General features: G+C 34.1%; 1 protein-coding gene across 1 annotated transcript; it reads left to right on the forward strand.

Annotated features, from left to right (window-relative positions):
* Positions 1–3299: 3299 nt before the first annotated feature.
* LOC135217242 (uncharacterized) lies at positions 3300–3821 on the forward strand. The gene has a single exon (XM_064252967.1). The coding sequence runs from the start codon at positions 3300–3302 to the stop codon at positions 3819–3821; it is 522 nt and encodes a 173-aa protein (XP_064109037.1).
* Positions 3822–19984: the final 16163 nt, after the last annotated feature.

Here is a 19984-nt window from a genome sequence, read left to right on the forward strand (position 1 = left end):
TGTATGAAACGTTGTAATTCACTGGCTTCTGTGTTTAGTATAAGATTTTCCAATGTTTTTTTGTTACTTTAATAATTTTTATCATCGTGATTTTCATAGTAATAATAATGTATAATTCAATTATTCTATTATCATGATTTTCACTCTAATAATAATGACATATATTCTTGATATTTTAAATAGTAGTGATAGTACTGTTGCAGTTGTAATGTTGTCAAAATACTAGCTATTTTGACGTTCATATACTCGAATATTGCGGCTCATATGTGTACCTGAGACAGGTTGTAGAACGATGTGTTTAGTATGAATAATTTTCGCCTGAGGGCTGTTGCTGAATCAAACATCATTGTCAAAAAGCAGTTCTGGATGAGTTTTGTTTCGACTATATGTATATTTCCTCGTTAAGGACATTTCGGATGAATAAGGAACTGTTTACCAGATGAGCACGACAGCTTCCCCCATTAGCAGTTCTAGTTATTGGCTTTGGAAATTTGTTTTTTAGATTTTGTTTTAAGGGTAGGCAAATTATCAGGTATGATATTAGGTGTTTGTTGCTTGGTAAATCCTTAGGTTAGATATGCAATATATATATATATATATATATATATATATATATATATATATAGTATATATATATATATATATATATCTAAGTCTTTCTTATAATTAATCATATTTTATTTTCTTATTACTGCAGGTGGGCGTTGTATTAGTGCTTCACAATACTTTTTTGTTGTCTTGGAACCATTTCCCAAGATGACGCTTCAACATCGAATTCTTTGCTTTATTTTATTGAAATTTGTTTTCAAATATTTTTTTATCGCCAGCCTGACTGAATACGTTTCATTCTTTAAGTGCTTTGGGTAGAGCCATGGATATTGGAATTATTGGTACAGCTGATATTACATTTCTTGCGATAAAGTCCCTGGTGGAAAAATGCCTTTGATACATTTTTCCCATGATGAAAAATCAGAAGTGTTTGATTTGAGACAGATTACTGGTCTCTATATTTGCTCTATTCTCTCCTGCATATCTCCGTCTCAGTGGCTGTAAACTTTCTCAAGATCTTTAATTAGATCTTACCGTCTACATAGGTTTCTTAGTCATGGGAATTATGAAATTTATGGTTGTTGATAATGGTTTTCGTTCAGCTTTTGTATTCCATTATATTGAAGAAGAAATAAATTCTACTGCGCGTAGAACTTGCTGAACATTTTTAAATGCTGCATGCTTTGTTTCCAAACAGACGCTCAAATTCTTGACGAAGCCCACGAGTTCATTTGAGTAAATTGGACCGTTATCTTTGTAATATTTTTCAACAAAGGTTTCTTTGACAAACTTGGATTGCAAATTATCTAATACTGAAGACAAAATTCTCTTATATTCGTAGGGTTATCCTTCCAAACAGAGGAGGTTTTAATGAAACTGTTGTGTAAATTGATTTATTGTGCTATTCGCTCTTAAGTACATGCTTACGTACGTACCGATGTATGTGCAATATGTTATAGCAAGATGTAATTTGTTATTGCAGCATATATAATATTATATTATATATAATATATATATAATAGTATATATATATATAATTATATATATATTTATAAGTTGATATAATATATATAGAGAGAGAGAGAGAGAGAGAGAGCGAGAGAGAGAGAGAGAGAGAGAGAGAGATTTATATATATAAATATATATATATATATATATATATATATATATATATATATATACTATATATATCTTTATATATATATATATCTATATACATAACTATATATATACATATATATATATATATATATATAATATATATATATATATATATATATATATATACATATATCTTTATATATATATATCTATCTCCTTTGCGTATTATTATGGTTTCGTTTTCTCTCAGTTCTTTTGCTGCTTTTTTTAGCTGTGGACTGACTATGCGACTAAAGTAGTTACCACGTGTTCTATTGGCCTCACCCAGTAATTCAGCGATGCACTCTTGTTTAAGTTCGATTTTGCGTTCTTCTTTCAGTCTCAGTAGTTTATCGATTAATACTTCTGTATTAATCCTCTTGGATTCAGGGTGTGGTCTTCGTATGTAACGGCAGTTCAGGCCTAGATTTAGTAACTGCTTTTGGTGTTCACTCAACTCTATTCCTGATAGGTTATATACCCGGCTTTTTTCTCTTCGTTTCTCACTGGTCCACCGTTTAATATCACGCGGACATAAGCGCAACACTGACATTCAGTGAATTAAACATATATGTAATTAATATATATTTATGTATCATGTGTATATAATAACTTACTTTCAACTTTTTATATAATTTCTGTTGTTAACATATTTATTTATTTGTCTTATTTTATGTTTCACTATAGTCTTTTGTAAATACGTTAAAACTAGGTATTGGCAATTGTACTACCTTTCCGTCCTCATGACGTCACAAAACGCATGTAGCTCATATTTGTATCGTCTTGCGTAACACCTTTGTGGTTATTTATAGACTTCAAGCACGGTATTTGTGAGCTCTTCTCTCATGGCGAGAAGCGTCCGACGTCTCCCGACCCCCCGCCCCCCCCCCCACCCACCCACCCACCCCTGTGTGGACCTGCCCTCCCGGTACGAGCAGGGCTTCAGATGGTACAGAAGAAGCGAAAGAAAGCTTTAAACACCATCATCAACGTCCCTGTGCCTTCGACATCATCTAAGACTTCGACCCCTGCAAACTCCTCCTCGACTCTGCCCAAGTTCAAGGCATTAGCTACGCAAGGCCTATCGTCGTATGCAGCCGTTCTAGCAATAGAAAATAAACATCCCGAAGCCAAACTCCACGCTAGACCTAATCTGAAAGGGGAATTCATAATTTCCCCGAAAGACCAGCGTTCTGCCGACCTCCTCAGCAACGACCCCTCCTGCCTGCTGCTAGATCCTGCGGAAAAAATCACAAAAGGGATGATTTGTAAAGTCCCAAAATACGTTCCCATCGAAAGCATCCTCCAGTTACCAAACATCCTGAGTGCAACAAGATGCACAGTTAAGAAGGACGCAACAACTACAGAGGAAACCTGAAGGTGGAGGCTACATCTAAGGGTAATATCCCTCCCTTCATCGATCTCGGAATCCTCGGCACCTACCACACAGAAGCCTTTGTTCCTGAGCCATTACGATGTTTCAAGTGCCAGAAGTACGGACACCACAGGAGAGAATGTACTTCCCACCACGTCTGCGGAATATGCAGCCTGAAGCATGAAACCGACGTTTGCCTCCAGAAATTTAAAGCAAAGGGCCACACTGTTGCCCGATGCCCCAACTGTCACCAGTCGCACCAATGCATGGTTTCAGAGGATGCCCTGTCAGACTGGAGAAGATCTGGAGGATAAAGGGCATAACTCCACCACCTGCAAGACCTCAAGACCGCCAGCCGCCCCCAAGACGACCTCCAACCGAACCAAGGATTGATCCCAGGACCAACCTACCTCCTCCACCACAAACACCTCATCCTTTTAACCAACAAAAACCTCGTCATTATATCCCCAACCCCTCATCCTTTCCTTCCCTCCAACCTCCAATTCCCAAACCCCTTCCAACACCCCCGACCCCTAAGGTAATTCCCCCAACCCCTCAGGTTGTACCCCCAGCCTTTGTACCGCCGACAATGCCGACTCCTGCTCGTGTTGAAGCAGGAACTCAGACAGAAGAACCTACAGTTGAAGAAATGGAAATCCACACACCGGCTGTAGCTCCCATTTTGAATAAGGAAATGGGAACACAGACAGAGGACTTCCCAGTTAAGCAAGACATGAAACCCAGACCTGCAAAGTAAAACTTAAATCTGTCGCCTCTGGAAGTGAATTCCGCTTCGTAGGAGAACAAGGAATTCACAAGCTCTTAATGACCTTTGATGAATTCAATGACTTCATACATAGAGCTCTCGCCGACAATCACTACAATTTTGATGAACGACTGTTTGGAGAGATCTTCCAAGAAGCCCTCAACTTTGAGATCTCTCTCAGATGACTTCCTCCAATCAGAATTTCGATTCAGAACTCCTGAAGAGCATATAATGATTCAGCTATAGAACGATCATCAACTGTTCTCTGAGCTCGTCCACGTTCTGTTGGACCTAGAGATCAGTTCCAGATGACCTCCTTCGTGAAAAGTGCTGTTTGTAGCATTAACTGCTTTTTCTTTTACTAAACAATCCTCCTTTCCCCTCCGTTTTTCGGCCGCCTAACGTCTAACGACCGAATATTTCAACTGTCACTCTAACTACCGCTTAAGCTGTTGTTTACTTTTGTTTTGCTTTCTCTAAAACTTATAATATTTCGTTTTTCTCTCGCCGAATCTCTATTACTAATGATCGGCGCTTTTCATTCTATTGTCGTTAAGTGAAATATGGTACTTGAACTCCATAGAGTTGTGTGCTTTTCTTTCCGTTTTTTCTAATGACTATAAATTTTTTCGATTCCTTACTGGCTATCTCTGACTTGCCAGGACTCGCTACTACAATCGATCTTTATCTTCTACTAATGGGTACCTTAGGGTTTAAAGGGGTTTGTAACCTTGCCCTGTTCACCTTTTCCTTTCCTTTTTCAAATCATACTATCTCACATGCATAACCCATAGAATCATAAATAAAGGCTCACCTCATATCCTTAAAAATCACCTTTACATCCAAAAAAATTCAAATGACCTACGGGCTGCTCTATGAGCAAGAGCCCGTGCTGGCATAAAGCCAGCTTAATCCTAAACAACAACAACATATTTGTATCAGTACGCTTGATAACGTCAATACGTATAGGTTGACGAAACAGCTGTCGCGTGTAAAAATACTGGAGTAAATGGAAGAACACCATTATGTTGCCATTAGTAACCTGAACAATGAAGTAAAGAAAATAATTATAAAATATGAAGCAATTTCAAAAAAAGCTGGTTAACAGTGAGAAAGCCATTCTATTCAATGAATGTTGTATCCGTGAAAAATTGTGCCCTAGAAGTATTAAATTATATATATATATATATATATATATAATATATATATATTATTATATATATAATATATATATATATATATACTTATATTATATATATATATATATATATATATATATATATATATATATATATATATATAAGAAGCAGTGTCTTTCACTCTGAACGCACGGAGACTAATCTCGTTAAGTAAAGAAAGCGTCTGAGGCTTTTGACAGCTGTAACATTATGTAGCAAAATTGACAAATTGCCTTATATTTTGTTATGGAGGAATTCGTTCCCCAAGGTGTAATAATGGCATGTATTATCCATTGACGAAAAAATACCAAGATATTTTGTAGTAATGGCATAAGTTTAAGCTCCGGTATCGATGGCAGTTTCTGTAAAGAAGTGACATCAGCTAAATGTTACGATATTACATAGCGACATGTATTCGTTCTTTCGCATCGATGAAAGTGTATATTAATCAGGTCATTTTCATTCCCTTGGCTTCCTTTGGTACAACAAACCCTAATGACACCTCGCTCGTTTGGTACAATTTTAGCTGAGTATGGCCTTTAATACATTTATTCACAAAATTACTATCGTTGAAGGATAAAAAATAAAACTTGAGTCATGGTATTTCTCTCTGATCTCATTAGCAAATATAATTTTAATTAGGATTATTTGGCACTTTTAGCCATAATTTAGAATAATCAGAACACAATTCTGCTATAAATAGATTCACTTCATGAGACTGGGAAATTTTGTCAGTCTGCTTTATCCCACATTTTTTCCGTTTCTTAAACTATTGTTGCTCAAATGTAGGATTTCAGGAACAACAACAACTTCGAATTGTATACAGACTCTGATTATAGGACAGTTGAGTGTGAACAGCAGATCCAACAACAAGTGACTTTTATTCAGAAAAAAACTGAAAAGAAATGAACCCTTTTTAACAGACTAACAAATAAAAGGGAAAAAATGACACCCTTACGTTTAATCACTCGATGTATTTTAATATCCTCTGTTGAATATCAGTTAAATGCAATCAGAAAACTTCAATTACGATCAGAAAACTTCATTTGCAGTTAAACCAGAGGAAAAATATTTAAGCGTAAAGCGTTTTTGATGGGAAAGCTGATTGGGAGGCAAACATTCAAATTAGACCAAATCACCTTTTAATTAGTTCCTCGCTATGAGGCAGATGAGGCCATGACCTCACTAAAACGAAATTTATGATATATACATATATACTATATATATATATATATTATATAATATATATATATATATAAAGGTATAAGCCACGGAGGAAAAATAAACAATGGAGAAACCCCGTTGTTTATTTTTCCTTCGTGGCTTATACCTTTATTTATGGATTTATCACGTTCCAAACTTTCGTGATTCAGTTTTACATGTTGTGTGTGTATATATAGTATATATATATATATATATATATATATATATATATCTATATATACTATATATAATATATATATACTATCTAGATATATATATATATATATATATATATATATATATATATATATAGTATATTATATATATATATATATATATATATTATATATATATATATATATATACATATATATATATATATATATATATATATATATATATATATATAATATATATATATATATATATATATATATATATATATATATATACATATAAAGGAAAAATTACAAGCTTAAATAGACCAACAATTAAAAGGAAATAAAAATATTAAATATATATCTGTTTTCAGTAGTGTGCATTGTTTGTAAGTTGTATATACGTTAATACACTTTTAAGTAAATCTGTAATTACTCCCACACATGTATTGCGTGTGTGTGGGTTTCTTTATTATAAAGTATGATATTGCCTTTGCTTTTTTAATTGGAAATTTATAGCTAATATTCATACTGATGTGGAGTTTTCTAATAAATGAAAATTCACCATCGGTAACTTCTAAATGTTCAAAGTGGTTGTTCAGTCGAGAGGTAGCTCTGCTGCCTTCTGACAGTTTCCAGTGAATCTAGATTTCGTACAAAAAGCCAAAATGGATGATTTGAATAGTTTTGAATTATTCCTGGGCATTGTTTCGATTTTTGCCATATGGGCCACTGAGTATTCATCTGGTTATGAGGATTCAATTATAACCACTTTCATTCAGTTCATGTTGAGAACCTATAACACACTTTATTATTCATCAGGAACGATCTATTTCAACTGTAGCCTAATCTAATCAAGATCATAAGAAGGTGACACAACCTTATTTTAACTGGCATGAATTGAATTTTTGTATTAACATTTTTGTTCAAGATTATTCAGCGTAATATTAGAGACCCGTGATGTGTCGGAATGGTTGACACTCCTCCAGTGACTTTTCAGCTTGGCATTGTTATTCACGTTAGTTCTAGTTTTTTTTTTTTTTTTTATTTATTTTTTATTTTTTTTATTAGCTCTCTGTTCTGCTGTTGCTCGTTGCATTTCCTTATACTTGGGATAGCTGCAAATATTATTGTTATTAGACATCCACGCCGCACTAGTTGTAATGTCAGCATTTTATTAATTTATCTTATCTCCTTATTATTATTATTATTATTATTGTTTATTATTATTATTATTATTATTATTATTATTATTATTATTATTATTATTATTATTATTATTGTTGTTGTTGTTGTTGTTGTTGTTATTATTATTATTATTATTATTATTATGCAATACGAACATGCTACAAGAAAAAAATTCCTCCAAGGAATTTCCCATAAATATGTTTAATATTAAAAATTATGCTATAAAATCAAGAGCTTCGGTACTTTCAGCCATTCAGTCCTTAACACTGAAAAAAGGGAGTTGGACAGCAAAATCACAAAAAAAAAAAGAAAGTAGGAAAGGTGGTACAAGCTAGAAAGCGGGTGCAGCTTAGGGGCCGAAGGAACGTTGTAATGTCTACAGTGTACCATGTGAGCTGCAGTGACGGTCATACCTCTCAGCAGAGATGGTTTTTTTTTTTTCTCTCTCTTTTTAACTTTGTTGTTTGGCGTCAGCCATGTCTTCATGAGAAGGTGGAAATTTATTACATTCCATTTTTTAGTAACATTCTTTTATACTGGTTCGCTCCAAGCTTTTTATTTGTCTGGTTGAAGTACATTTCATCTGAATTTCCTCTTTGACAGAGGAAACATTTCTGCTTTCACGAATTCATTTTCAATTAGCGTCTTGTCTCTTCCTTTTATATTTATTTTTTTATTTTATTTTTTAAATTTCTATTTGATCCGAATTTTGTTTCATTCTTTATTGTCAATTTTGTTTGACATCTTGTCTTTCCAGCACAGAAACCGTGTTAGAGATGTTTTTGGTGTGAACTACAATAAAAATATATCTTATAATCTGAAGACTTAAATGCTTCTGAAAATTGACGTATGTCGTTAGAAATTTAAGTTATAGTGTGATTGCTGCCCAGACCATATTTTCACCACGAAATGCGAAAATATAACGTTTTGTGCCAATGTGAAAGTAAGTCTACATGAATATTAAATGTGAATGTATGGATTGTGGTATCGTTTGTGATATGAGCATACGCACAACGGATGAGGTGTTTTTGAACAAGGAAACCTTTAGAGGCATCGATATTGAAGTAGTGCTGCCCTGTTTATTGGAATTGAGTGAAGTATACTGCAGTGTGTTTGTTGCTTTTTTCTTAATGTAGGAAAGCATTGTGGAGAATGAATTTAGAAATATTTTTGTGAAATAGATTGATATAACATATTCACTAGTCTGTATTTTCAATGGTAGATAATAAAGAACAGTGGATTCGGTTAAAGAGGAGTTTCTTTACAAAACATGAAATATTGTCGAACAGTTGATTGTGGTATAGGTATTCGTTATCAGCTTCTCCTTAAATACTTTTAGTCCCTTTACTGTACCTCCGTTCATATTCTCTTTCTGCCCTCCTACTGTCCACAGTCTCCTAATGATTGTTTCATAGTGCAACTGCTACGAGGTTTTCCTCGTGTAACGCATTTAAAACCTTTGACTGTCAATTTCCGTTTCATCGCTGAATGGCCTTAGTTGCCCCAGTGCTTGGCATTATGCCAAAAATCTATATCAATCAAATCAAATCAAATTTAACCTTCCATGTCTGTGGCCAGGTGGTTGGGAAAAACCTCTATGCAATAATACTGTATCATGATCTCGGAAATGCAGATCAAGAAATTTCAAATTAAGGGCATAGGAGTTTCCTCAAGTTTCTAATAATATTGAGGACGACCTCTGAAATTTGCATCAAGTCTCATCCGAGAGTTGTTTAATTGATGCATTTGTTGCTTTACAGTAACAAGAACTCGCTTCAGCATATCATCTTTCAGTTCGACAACCCACCGATGTTTAAGGGGCCATATGGAGCCCATTCAAGCAAAAGATATAAGTGGTGTGTTGTCATTGACACTGAATTTAATAGGTTGGTCACTGTGTAAGTTTGGATCTCTCTATGACGGGAGGATTTGGAGGTCGGCAATTGGATAATGATGGAGGGTCTTAAATTGATAAATGACTGTTGTCCTTTTCTTGGTCCAGGATTGCGTTGCCATCCTCTGGAGGTGGGAACAAAGGTCAGTCTTATGAGTTTGGATAACAGGTTATTCATTACGACTGCTTTGAAGATGGCATATAAGGAAGCGAACTAAGTCTAGTGTGAAAAATTCCTCAGTACGGATGAATGAAGATAGTGTAAGAAGTTCCTTAAAATGGATGAATGAAGCAAATTACTCTTTTCATAAGAATGTTTGTTAGCGCGTCTGGTTTTGGTTTGGATTTTTCGTTTCATCTTTGTGCGACTTGACAAAATTTCTGAAGAATTAATCTTATTTCTTATATCCCATCAAAACTGTTGTCGGTGTACCTTAATAAAAGATTCTTATATTTATATTTTATCGTAGTTCAGTCATGTTTCACCCGGTTTTGGATAGGACTTGAATGATATCGATGGCCAAAGGACACAGAAATGGAACAGATCGCGAAAACACGATGGACCAATGGGCCAAGTGTTAAGGTAACTTGGAGACGCCGGTTTTCCCAATATATAAACAGCATGTTGTTATCACAACAAAGGTAGCACTCTTGACGTGGTTCGGAAGTCACGTAAAGCCGTTGGTCCCGTTGCTGAATAACCACTGGTTCCATGAAACGTAAAAGCACCATACAAACAAACAAATAAACAAACAAACAACAAAGGTAGGCAACAGAGGATTTTAGGCAGTCATCTAAGCAGGAGCAGCCCCTTACTGTTCTTCACTTGTCCAAAGTGTAAGAGTGAATGCCCTCCCCTCAAAACTTTTAGTATGGAATCCTCGGAGGGTTCAACAAATCCCACAGAATAAATACCCTAAGGAGCCCACAATAAACTTGAAAGTAATAATGCCAATGAAAACTTATTCATTACTTCCATTACCATCTCAACTGGCCCTAAAAATTAAAATAAACTGACAACTTCGACCTGATGACCTGGAAATGCCTAAGGGTCCGCAGAGATCGAAATTTGATAATAAGAATACTTATGACAATTAAGAATTAGTACAGTGAAAAAAATATGATAACAGGAATAATATCATCTTATGGAAAGGACTTTGGTTTTCGGCAGTGTATCATTTGGACATGCGCGAAGTAACTGAGAAATAAAACTCCAGCCGAAACTATCACCTTGCATGACTCTCACCCTTTGAATGAGATGAAGAGTAAGAAGCCCTCAGGTTTGTGCAAGACTGTGCAACCCTTAAAGCTCAAAGTAGTTGACGCTCTCAGTTGTGTGTACAATTTTAGACTGAATAAAGTGACTTCATCTGAGCTAATTATAAACAGAGCAAAGAATGAGAATAAGGGTCCCAATAATACATAAAACGGAAATGGATATGATTACGTAGAATATTAAAAGACTTTGTCATCCTATTAGTTTACTTCCTGTATTGTATTTGCAATAACATTTCAAGTGTTCTGGAAGAAAAACAAATGCACTATTCCTCTGCATTCTGCCTTATTAAGCGTCCCGTCTAGCATATGTTGTACAAAATCTTTTGTTGGGAAATATAAAGATTTCAATAAAACTAACTGAGCTTTAATTGTAAATGTTTTAATTTTCATGAAAAAGATCTATAGCGTGTAAATATGGAACAAATTATTCCGAGTTTTTCTTTTTAATAGATATTCTCTCATTTTTTTTTTTATTCCAGTCGCCTCGTCTCGTAGCTGAAGAATGTCGACCTCTTTCTCTTTCTGTCATTCGCTCTAAAGGTCTCAAAGACTCGAATCTCAATTGTGCCGATGAAGTTTTGTCAGAGAGGAAAAGAGAACAAAAGCTGCCGTGTTTGTCAGGTTGAGGACTCCATCTTCGCGAAGGGTGAATAGGTCATGAGGTTGGGCCGTGGGGGAATAGATGGCGCCGTTCGCACACAGGGAAGGAAGACCTCTATGGAACGGCCCTCCTTTCAAAGGGGGTGATAAGTACAGGGATGGACAGGAAGGGTAAACCTTCCTTTGAAAGAATCGGCTCATTTATTTCATCTCAGAGGGTCACTTGGAGGGTCGTTTCTTTACCTTTCCTTAAATTGTTTGCAATAAAAAAAATTGTCTTTATTATTTTCTGGCAGTGCATGTATTGGGGCTAGTGCCTTGTATGATAAGGCGCCCTATGAGGTAATGTTAGACTAGCGATAATCTATACGCTAAGTCGGTTGGTATTGCACTTCCATCTTCAATGGAGTGTCTGGGGTTTTGTAGATCACTTACGAAGTCGGTATTATCTTTACGACGATGTGTTAAACTCATGGTTCGGTGAGGTTCTTGTAGAAAACACAAGGTATAAAAATAGTATATTCTTCTGAAGTTTTACATGATGAAGATCAGGTATGATCGTACAAGTCTTCTATGACGATAGCTTGATCGCTTCTGCCAATGATGATGGCTAATCCTATTCCTCTACATGATAAAGCTTAGGTAAAGAGGTACAGGTCTTCTAATGACGATCACTAACTCTGTTCTCCCTGTCTACCATCTCTGTTACAAGTTATGAAGGAACAGACAGTAGTTCGAACATATGAACATACTATCAGATGACATAGTTTCATACGAACACACAATCAAATGAGACCAAACGCTAACAGAATCACGTAGGCGGGTAGTTGTCTAATCAACGGGCAGGGCTTGGACTAATGTTTATTTAAACAATTGAATGAAACTACAGGTGACCGGCATGTTATCTTCAGCCTACTTTTATTGTATAACGTCATTCCTTTAGCGTCTCTAGGTCTGATCGCATTCCTGCAAGCAATTTCTGGTTGACCTCTTTAGGTTTTAGACTTTTATAATATATGGCGAACTAACATTCCATATTTTTATTATGTAAACAACACTTACATCAAGCTCGCGTCAGCTACCAAAACCAATCACTGAATTTTTTTTTATTACTCAAACTTGACTTGCATTTGACTTAATAGGATTGTGGAATACAGAAACACTATGTGAAATTATATATTATAATAAAGTAAATAAAAATTCATGGTGTACATGAATTGATTCAAGTAAGTAAAAATATAAAACAATGATATTGGTAAATAACTAGTGATCAACGGATAATAATAATGATACAGTTTTTCAATTCATTTCATTTAAGATAACATATTTGCCTTGCAGGAAAAATACTAATGTACTCTTGATAATTGCATAGAAGATGAAGATTAACATGATAAAAATTCACTATTTTAACTGATTAAAAAAGCTTTCATATATGAAATGATAAAATTATTAATGGTTTATGCTGATTGAATTCGTTTGCTTTTTTATGCTAACTGTTGATTATATCTGGCGGATCTTTGTTAAGGTAAAAGGTACCAGGATTGGACTTATCGGCATACCTGATTTCGTTTTTTCTATACCATATGTTATATGGATTTCATAATAAATTATGATTAATAATATGTGCACTTTAAAAATAGAATTTCCTATTGGCGTACACGCAAAGATATATTTAGAAATTTCTGTTATTTATGATCATTTATATAAGAGATTCCTATTGCGTACACGCAAAAGATTATGTTTCGACTCTGTTTAATTTATGATCAAGTTCATAATAATATATAACATGATAACTTTATTATATATAGGATACTATGGACCGGAGGTTATACCTACTTCCACTTGTCAACTACGGCTTTTCGAAACAACTTTTCGTCCATTACACAGTTCCAGACAACCACCTTGAGCCAATGAAAACGGGCCTTTTTTCCCAATGGTTTAAAACAACAAGGGGAAAAATTTGCCTGGGCGGGTCCAAACGGGTTTCTATTTTCGCGCTCATACTTATTGTCTGCATCCGTAAAGCTACACGATTACGTTCGCCGATGAATAAAAAACCAAAACCTCCCCAGCACGAGTCCTTCGCCAGCAAAGTCGAGTTTGAATATCCTTCGGGTCGTAAATTGTCTCTCCGGTGATGTCCCACTTTTTGTAGTCGAATTCCGACAGCTGCTGGAGCATTTCCCGCATTGAAAACGAGATTAACGACGAAGAATACGGTTGTCGGCGTTCGAAGAAGTCCATGAAATTCCTTTCACATTGTAGGCGGTTGTTTACTTGACTGTAGTCGGTCCGCTGCGACGAACGATTTTTTTTTTTGAAGATGCGATTGTGAAACCTCTCGTACTGCAGGATACTGTAAAGCCAGGTTGCCATTAATCAGCCTGCAAGGTGAAAATTATACTTGTCACAAGGGGCAAAGTAAATTCAGAACGACATCCAAATAGGGGAGGGGAGGGGGAGCGAGAGCCAATTTAGACCAGACTTTAACCCAACATGAATTCGCTGATATTTCGGAATTCAAAATGAGTCCGCTGTACAAACTTTTTTATCCATGGCATTAACAATAGTGAACCTATCCAAGGTCTAATGATGACTTGTAAAACAATATCCAGGAAATTTAAAAATAAAAAATAAATAGTAATCATTACGAATCTCAAAGCAAAATTCGATATTACTGGTAGTAATGTTAGTTATAGACAAAGAAGTGGGAAAACGGGAGCTAATTGTAAGATTGCCCAGGCAACATAAGAGTCAAAGAAGGAAGATTAAATCATGATCCTATGTTGCCCTAACAAAAGTTTCCATTATTCAATTTTCTCGTGCGCATCCTCTGAGGTTAACTTTTTAAAACCATTAAAATAGGTAGGAGATGCAACGAAAAAAACCCACTATGTAACTAATTTCTATATAAACTTTGGGTTTTCCAAGAAAACATTGTGAATTTCCATTTTCCCATGAATGTGATTACTTTGGAATTGTAAATAGGCTAATGTTCTGCAAGTAAATATTTGCTTTATCCAACAAACTTGATAATTCTAAATGTCCGTTTCTAACCCATGGCATTAAGCTGAATTAGTTGACCTCTAATTGTCTATGAGGTCAGAAAAAAAAAATTTAATTCATTTTGTTGTTATAGAAATTTCTATTTGGCTTATATTGTCCATTAATATTAAAATGATTACAAGTTTCCTTGAACTAATTGCATTACACACACGGATAAGAATATGTTATGGGTGGACTCGTCATGTAGACCTATGAAACCACAGGTGTGGAAGTTCATGAGCTCGAGCAATTTCCTTTTCTCCAGTCGAATCTGCTTTTGCAAGCACAGAGACGACACACAGATGAAGCCTGTGTAAGCAAGATTATGAGGGTTAAAACCCTGGTTAAAGGAACAAAATGGCTGATACGGCAATGAATGACGTCGTCACTTGGGCAGGAGATTGCTCTCAGGCCAGCTAAGAGGTTACGTTGACATTGCTGTAAGAGATACGACTTTATAGTATTTTCAAAATGATTTATTTTAGTGTTTTTAATTCCTCCACCCGCATGAGAAAGAATGTTCCTGGAAAAAAAAAAACAACCAGTTACCAAAATTGAACAATATTAGTTTCACTGTTGGCGCATTATGGTTAAATAAATATTCCTTATTCAAAAAACTATATGAAAAAATAAGGTTTGCCATACAAAATTCTAGAATATATTATTCAGCCCATGTATAAGATTCATATAGGAGTTATTCCATAGATAACCATTTTCACTTCTCGACTTCCTGTACTTTTAAAAATCTCTTTTATTTTTTTATTTTATTTAATTTTATTTATTATTAGGTTTATTTATTTATTTATTTATTTAATTTTAATTTTTTTTTTCATTGACTACGAATATAAATCACCGGGAACAGGAACAAATATGTCAGTAGGTTTTGATATGGTTGTTTGAAACTTTTCAGCCTTATTTGTCATTACTAAAAGCGTAAGTTAGAGTTGTCAAATCGTTTACGGCATATATATTTGGATATTTAATGGTTTTACGCTTTGCTTATCCGATATTATCGTGATTTCCTTTTTTAGTTAAAATAATTTGTAAACCCTTCCGACTTCTTTCGGAGTGTATTATATTGACTCCACTTGTTATCCATATTTATTTTATTTTTTTATTCTTTATTTATTTATATAATTTCTTTATATATATTTGATAAAATTAATGGTTCTTGGCTTTGAATATGTGGGAAAAGTGTTCTAGCGGCGTCCGTACCGTATAACGGCTACTTGCGGCATCCCATTCTATAAAATACAACGAGATAAAATGATAAAGGTATTTAAAACCGCGAGAACCGCTTATAATCCAGTTCTTCAGGTCCTCATTGGCTTTATTGATCACTCTCTCTCTCTCTCTCTCCCTCTCTCCTCCCTTTACCGGCGCGGAGAGAGAGAGAGAGAGAGAAGGCGGAATAATCATTAAAAGTTTAAAAGTTATAATTGCATGGCCTGACTCATGCAAACTGCAGATTTCTCAACGAAAAGAATTAGCCTTTTTTCATTACGTTCGTTTCTCCTAACATCCCCACGTCATGGTGAGGGCGGTCTCCAATTCAAAATAACGCTAAGAAAAAAGTATTGCAATAAGGTGTTTAATGGGCCTAATCATGGGGTCAGGTAATGGTAATTGTGTCCAAGTTCCTCTTATTTAAGCAAAATGCTTCAGCCCAAAAAACAAAAAAAGAAAAAAAAATGAACAGCCATCAGAAGAGCCTTTTCATTGCATAGTTTGTGGAGTAGAATACAAATTTCTAATATTCATAAGAAATTGTTATAAAAAAATTGAATAATTTGCGTTAGCAAGCAAAAGTATTGTAGTTATACTATCTAATGTCGGTGAAAAGAATTGACAAAATTCGTTTAGGGCGGTACGCTGACGTTAAAAAAGAAAGAAGAAAAAAAAGCGATTCTGTGATGGACTCAAAGCACATTTCGGTTTACAAGATGCTACACGCGACCAAAATGGCCTTTCCTTTTCTTGAAAGCGGAGTCCATTTTTAAGCAAAATCTTATTTGCAAAGATCTAACTCTTTAGAAGTTAGTTGTAATGGGAATGAACTCGGTGAGGATAATGTTGCAACGGTCTTTCATCTGATCAGGAATCAGGGGGGTGCCGGGGGGTCACCAAGGGTGTAACTCAAGGTTGCATTCACTATACTACTTACTGTAAAACTGTATTCGTTCCATTTCTAAAAAAAATCAAGTATTTTTCTTGGTTTGTAAAATTACATTCGTTTAAGTTTTGACATGGGGCGGTTATCCAAGTAGAAAACGAAAAGTGGTCTTTACTACTCGTGCATAAATTAACGAATAATATAATAGCATATATTATATATATATATATCATATATATATATATATATTATTATATATATATATATATAATATATATATATATATATGTTGTATGTATATGTAAATATATAGATAATAATATATAATCAATATAATACATATATATATATATATTATAATATAATTATAGATATAAATAAATTTAAATTTAATTAATTTAATTGCAAGACAGCTGCATAATGTAGCAAAATTATTTGGCAACTAGACAAAGGAGACAGAAATAGCCTTTATTTTAGTATCGAAAACAAGCAATTTTATTTTTAAGAAATACGCCTTGTCTTTCATTGTAATGGCTTTCGTCTCATTACTAGCTGCGTCCAAGGACACGAGTTTTCCTAGCAATAAGGGAGGGTCATTCCCTCCCTAATAACCAACGATCCATCCTTCTTTCCCCTTCGCCGTGAAACGCCATGACGCAGAGCAAGAGCGTGGGGACTCCTGGGTCCCACTGGCTTTAACGACCCCAATTGATGGGACCGTTTGACGAGGCGTCAGTAAAACTTCCGGCCAAGAATCGTTGTGACACCATTCGGAGTTCGTTTACGTTGAGGGCTTTTGTCTACGAGAGATGGACTTAGGTGAAGAAAAAAAAAATTGCAAAGCTTTTATCTTCAAATGAAAGTTCTATTGTCTCTTTTTTGCATGTTTTTTTTTTTTTGTTTTTTAACTGCTTTTTGATTCTGTGACTAGGCAGAGTCGGGATGGGTGATCTCATTAGACCAAAATAATTTTTTTCTTTTCCCCTTTTTTAAAGCTGCATTTACCACTCGGTAATTTCATGTCAAACAAACGCTGGTTAGAAAAGGTAGTTAATTAGTCACCTAAAATAAATAACTATGAGTACCAAAAACCCTAATTTCCGTTTTTATTGTCGGTTAATTTTGGAATAATTTTAATTGTTTATATATCTTCTTAGATAAAAGAACATTAATCTTTTAAGGTTTATTCATTTTAATTGATTTCTATTTTTTGTGGAAAAACCCCCCATTTTTTTTTTGGTTTTGTAGTTAGATTGGAGATAATTTCTAACCAAAACATATTTAGAACATTTTTGGCAGGAGTCCTCTGTCACTGGATTGTTCTACATAACTGTTGAATCCTTCCTTTCTTAGTGATACATTACCAAGTGCAACACATCTGGATCTGTTGATGGCAAACATTAGAAGCAAGAAGCAAAATATCTAAATACAACGATAAGCCAACACGAACTTATTTTCTATCTAAAGTACTTAAAAACTCCCTTAGCCCTTCCTCTCTCTCTCTCTCTCTCTCTCTCTCTTCCTCTCTCCTCCTCTCTCTCTCTATCTCTCTTACATAATATATAATATATAATAAGTATATATATATATATATTATTATAATATATTTCTATTATTTATTAGAATTATAAATATATTTATATTATGTAATGTAATTTATAATAGTAATATATATTATAATATATATATATATATAATATATATATATAATTATATATATATAATAATTATATATATTATAGGGCTTGGTACCTTGTTATGATAAGGCCGCCCTTATGAGGTAATGTTAGACTAAAGGCCGATAATCTTATACGCTAAGAATTCCGGTTGGTATTTGCACTTTCCATCTTCAATGGAGGGTGTCTGGGGTTTTGCAAGATCACTTACGAAGTCGGTATTATCTTACGATGAGTTGTTAAACTCATGGTTCGGTGAGGTTTCTTGTAGGAAAAACAACACTAAGTTATAAAAAAATAGATATAATTTTTCTTCTGAAAGTTTAACATGCTAGAAGATCAGATATGATGTAAACAAGTCTTCTAACTAAACGATAGCTTGATCGCCTTCTCAAAAACCAAAAAAAAAAAAAGCCTCCCACAAACACACACAAAAAAAAAACAAACCAAAAATGAAAAAAAAAAATGAGGATGGCTAATCCTCTATTCCTCAATGAATGTAAAGCTTAGGTAAAGAGGTACAGGTCTTCTAATGTCCCCCCCCGATTTTTTAGCTAACTTGTTTGTTCCTGCATGTCTACCATCATCTGTTACAAGTTGATGAAGGAAACAGACAAGTAGCTTCGGAACACATATGGAACATACATTACAATGACCCATAGTTTCATACGAACACACAATCAAATGGGAGACACGCTACAGTGATCACGTAGGCCGTTTGAAAATAATAGGGTCGGGGGTAGTTGTCTCAAGCAGGGAGCTTCGGCACTAATGTTTATAACAACAATTGAATGACTACAGGTGACGGCGCATGTTATTTCTTAGCCTACGATACTTATTGTATAACGTTCAAGCTTTTAGCGTCCTCTAGTTTTCTGATCGACATTCCTGCAAGCAATCTGGTTGACCATCTTTAGTTTTGTAGTATTTTAATATATATGGGTACTAACATTCCATATTTTTCTATTTATATAAACACTTAACATCAGCCTCGGTCAGCTAACCAAAATCAAAACTACTGAATATTACTCAAACTTCGGACGTTGCATTTGATCTTATAGGAGTGTGATACAGGACACTAATTTGTGAATATATTAATCATATATAAGTAAAATAAAAAATTCATGGGGTCGATACATCGAATTGATTCAAGTAATAAAATATAAAACAATGATATTGGGGTAAATAATAGTGATCAACATGATATATTCTAATGATACAGTTTTTTCACTTCATCTCATTAAGATACGTTATGCTAAAGAAGAAAAATACTAATAGTACTCTGATAAAAAAAAAAAAAAAAAAAATTTGGCATTAGAATGAAGATTAAACATGATAAAAAATCATATTTTAAACTGATAAAAAAACTTTCCATACCTATGAACTTGATAAAATTATTAATGTTTTATGCTGATGATTCGTTGATTTTTATGCTAAATGATTCTATATCTGATTCATTAATTCCATTTTATTACTAACCTCATAAATAACTTGCAGATATTGGTAAGAAAAATGGTAACAGGATTGATTTATAGGCTACCCTGATTTGTATATACAATTATGTATATGGATTCATATAATTAGGATTGATAATAATTGCGCCACTTTAAATAGATTCCATATTGCGTTACACGCAAAAGATTATTTATTTATTCTTGTTATTATGATCATTTATATAAGAGATTTCCTATTGCGTACACGCAAATGATATATTTCGACTCTGTATTTGTAGATCAAATTAGCATATAGGATACATGAATTTACTTTATATATATAGGAATACATGACCGAGGTTATACTACTTCCCACTTTTAACTAGCT

This window comes from Macrobrachium nipponense, chromosome 7 (assembly GCF_015104395.2).
Source record: "Macrobrachium nipponense isolate FS-2020 chromosome 7, ASM1510439v2, whole genome shotgun sequence".
Lineage (NCBI taxonomy): Eukaryota > Metazoa > Arthropoda > Malacostraca > Decapoda > Palaemonidae > Macrobrachium > Macrobrachium nipponense.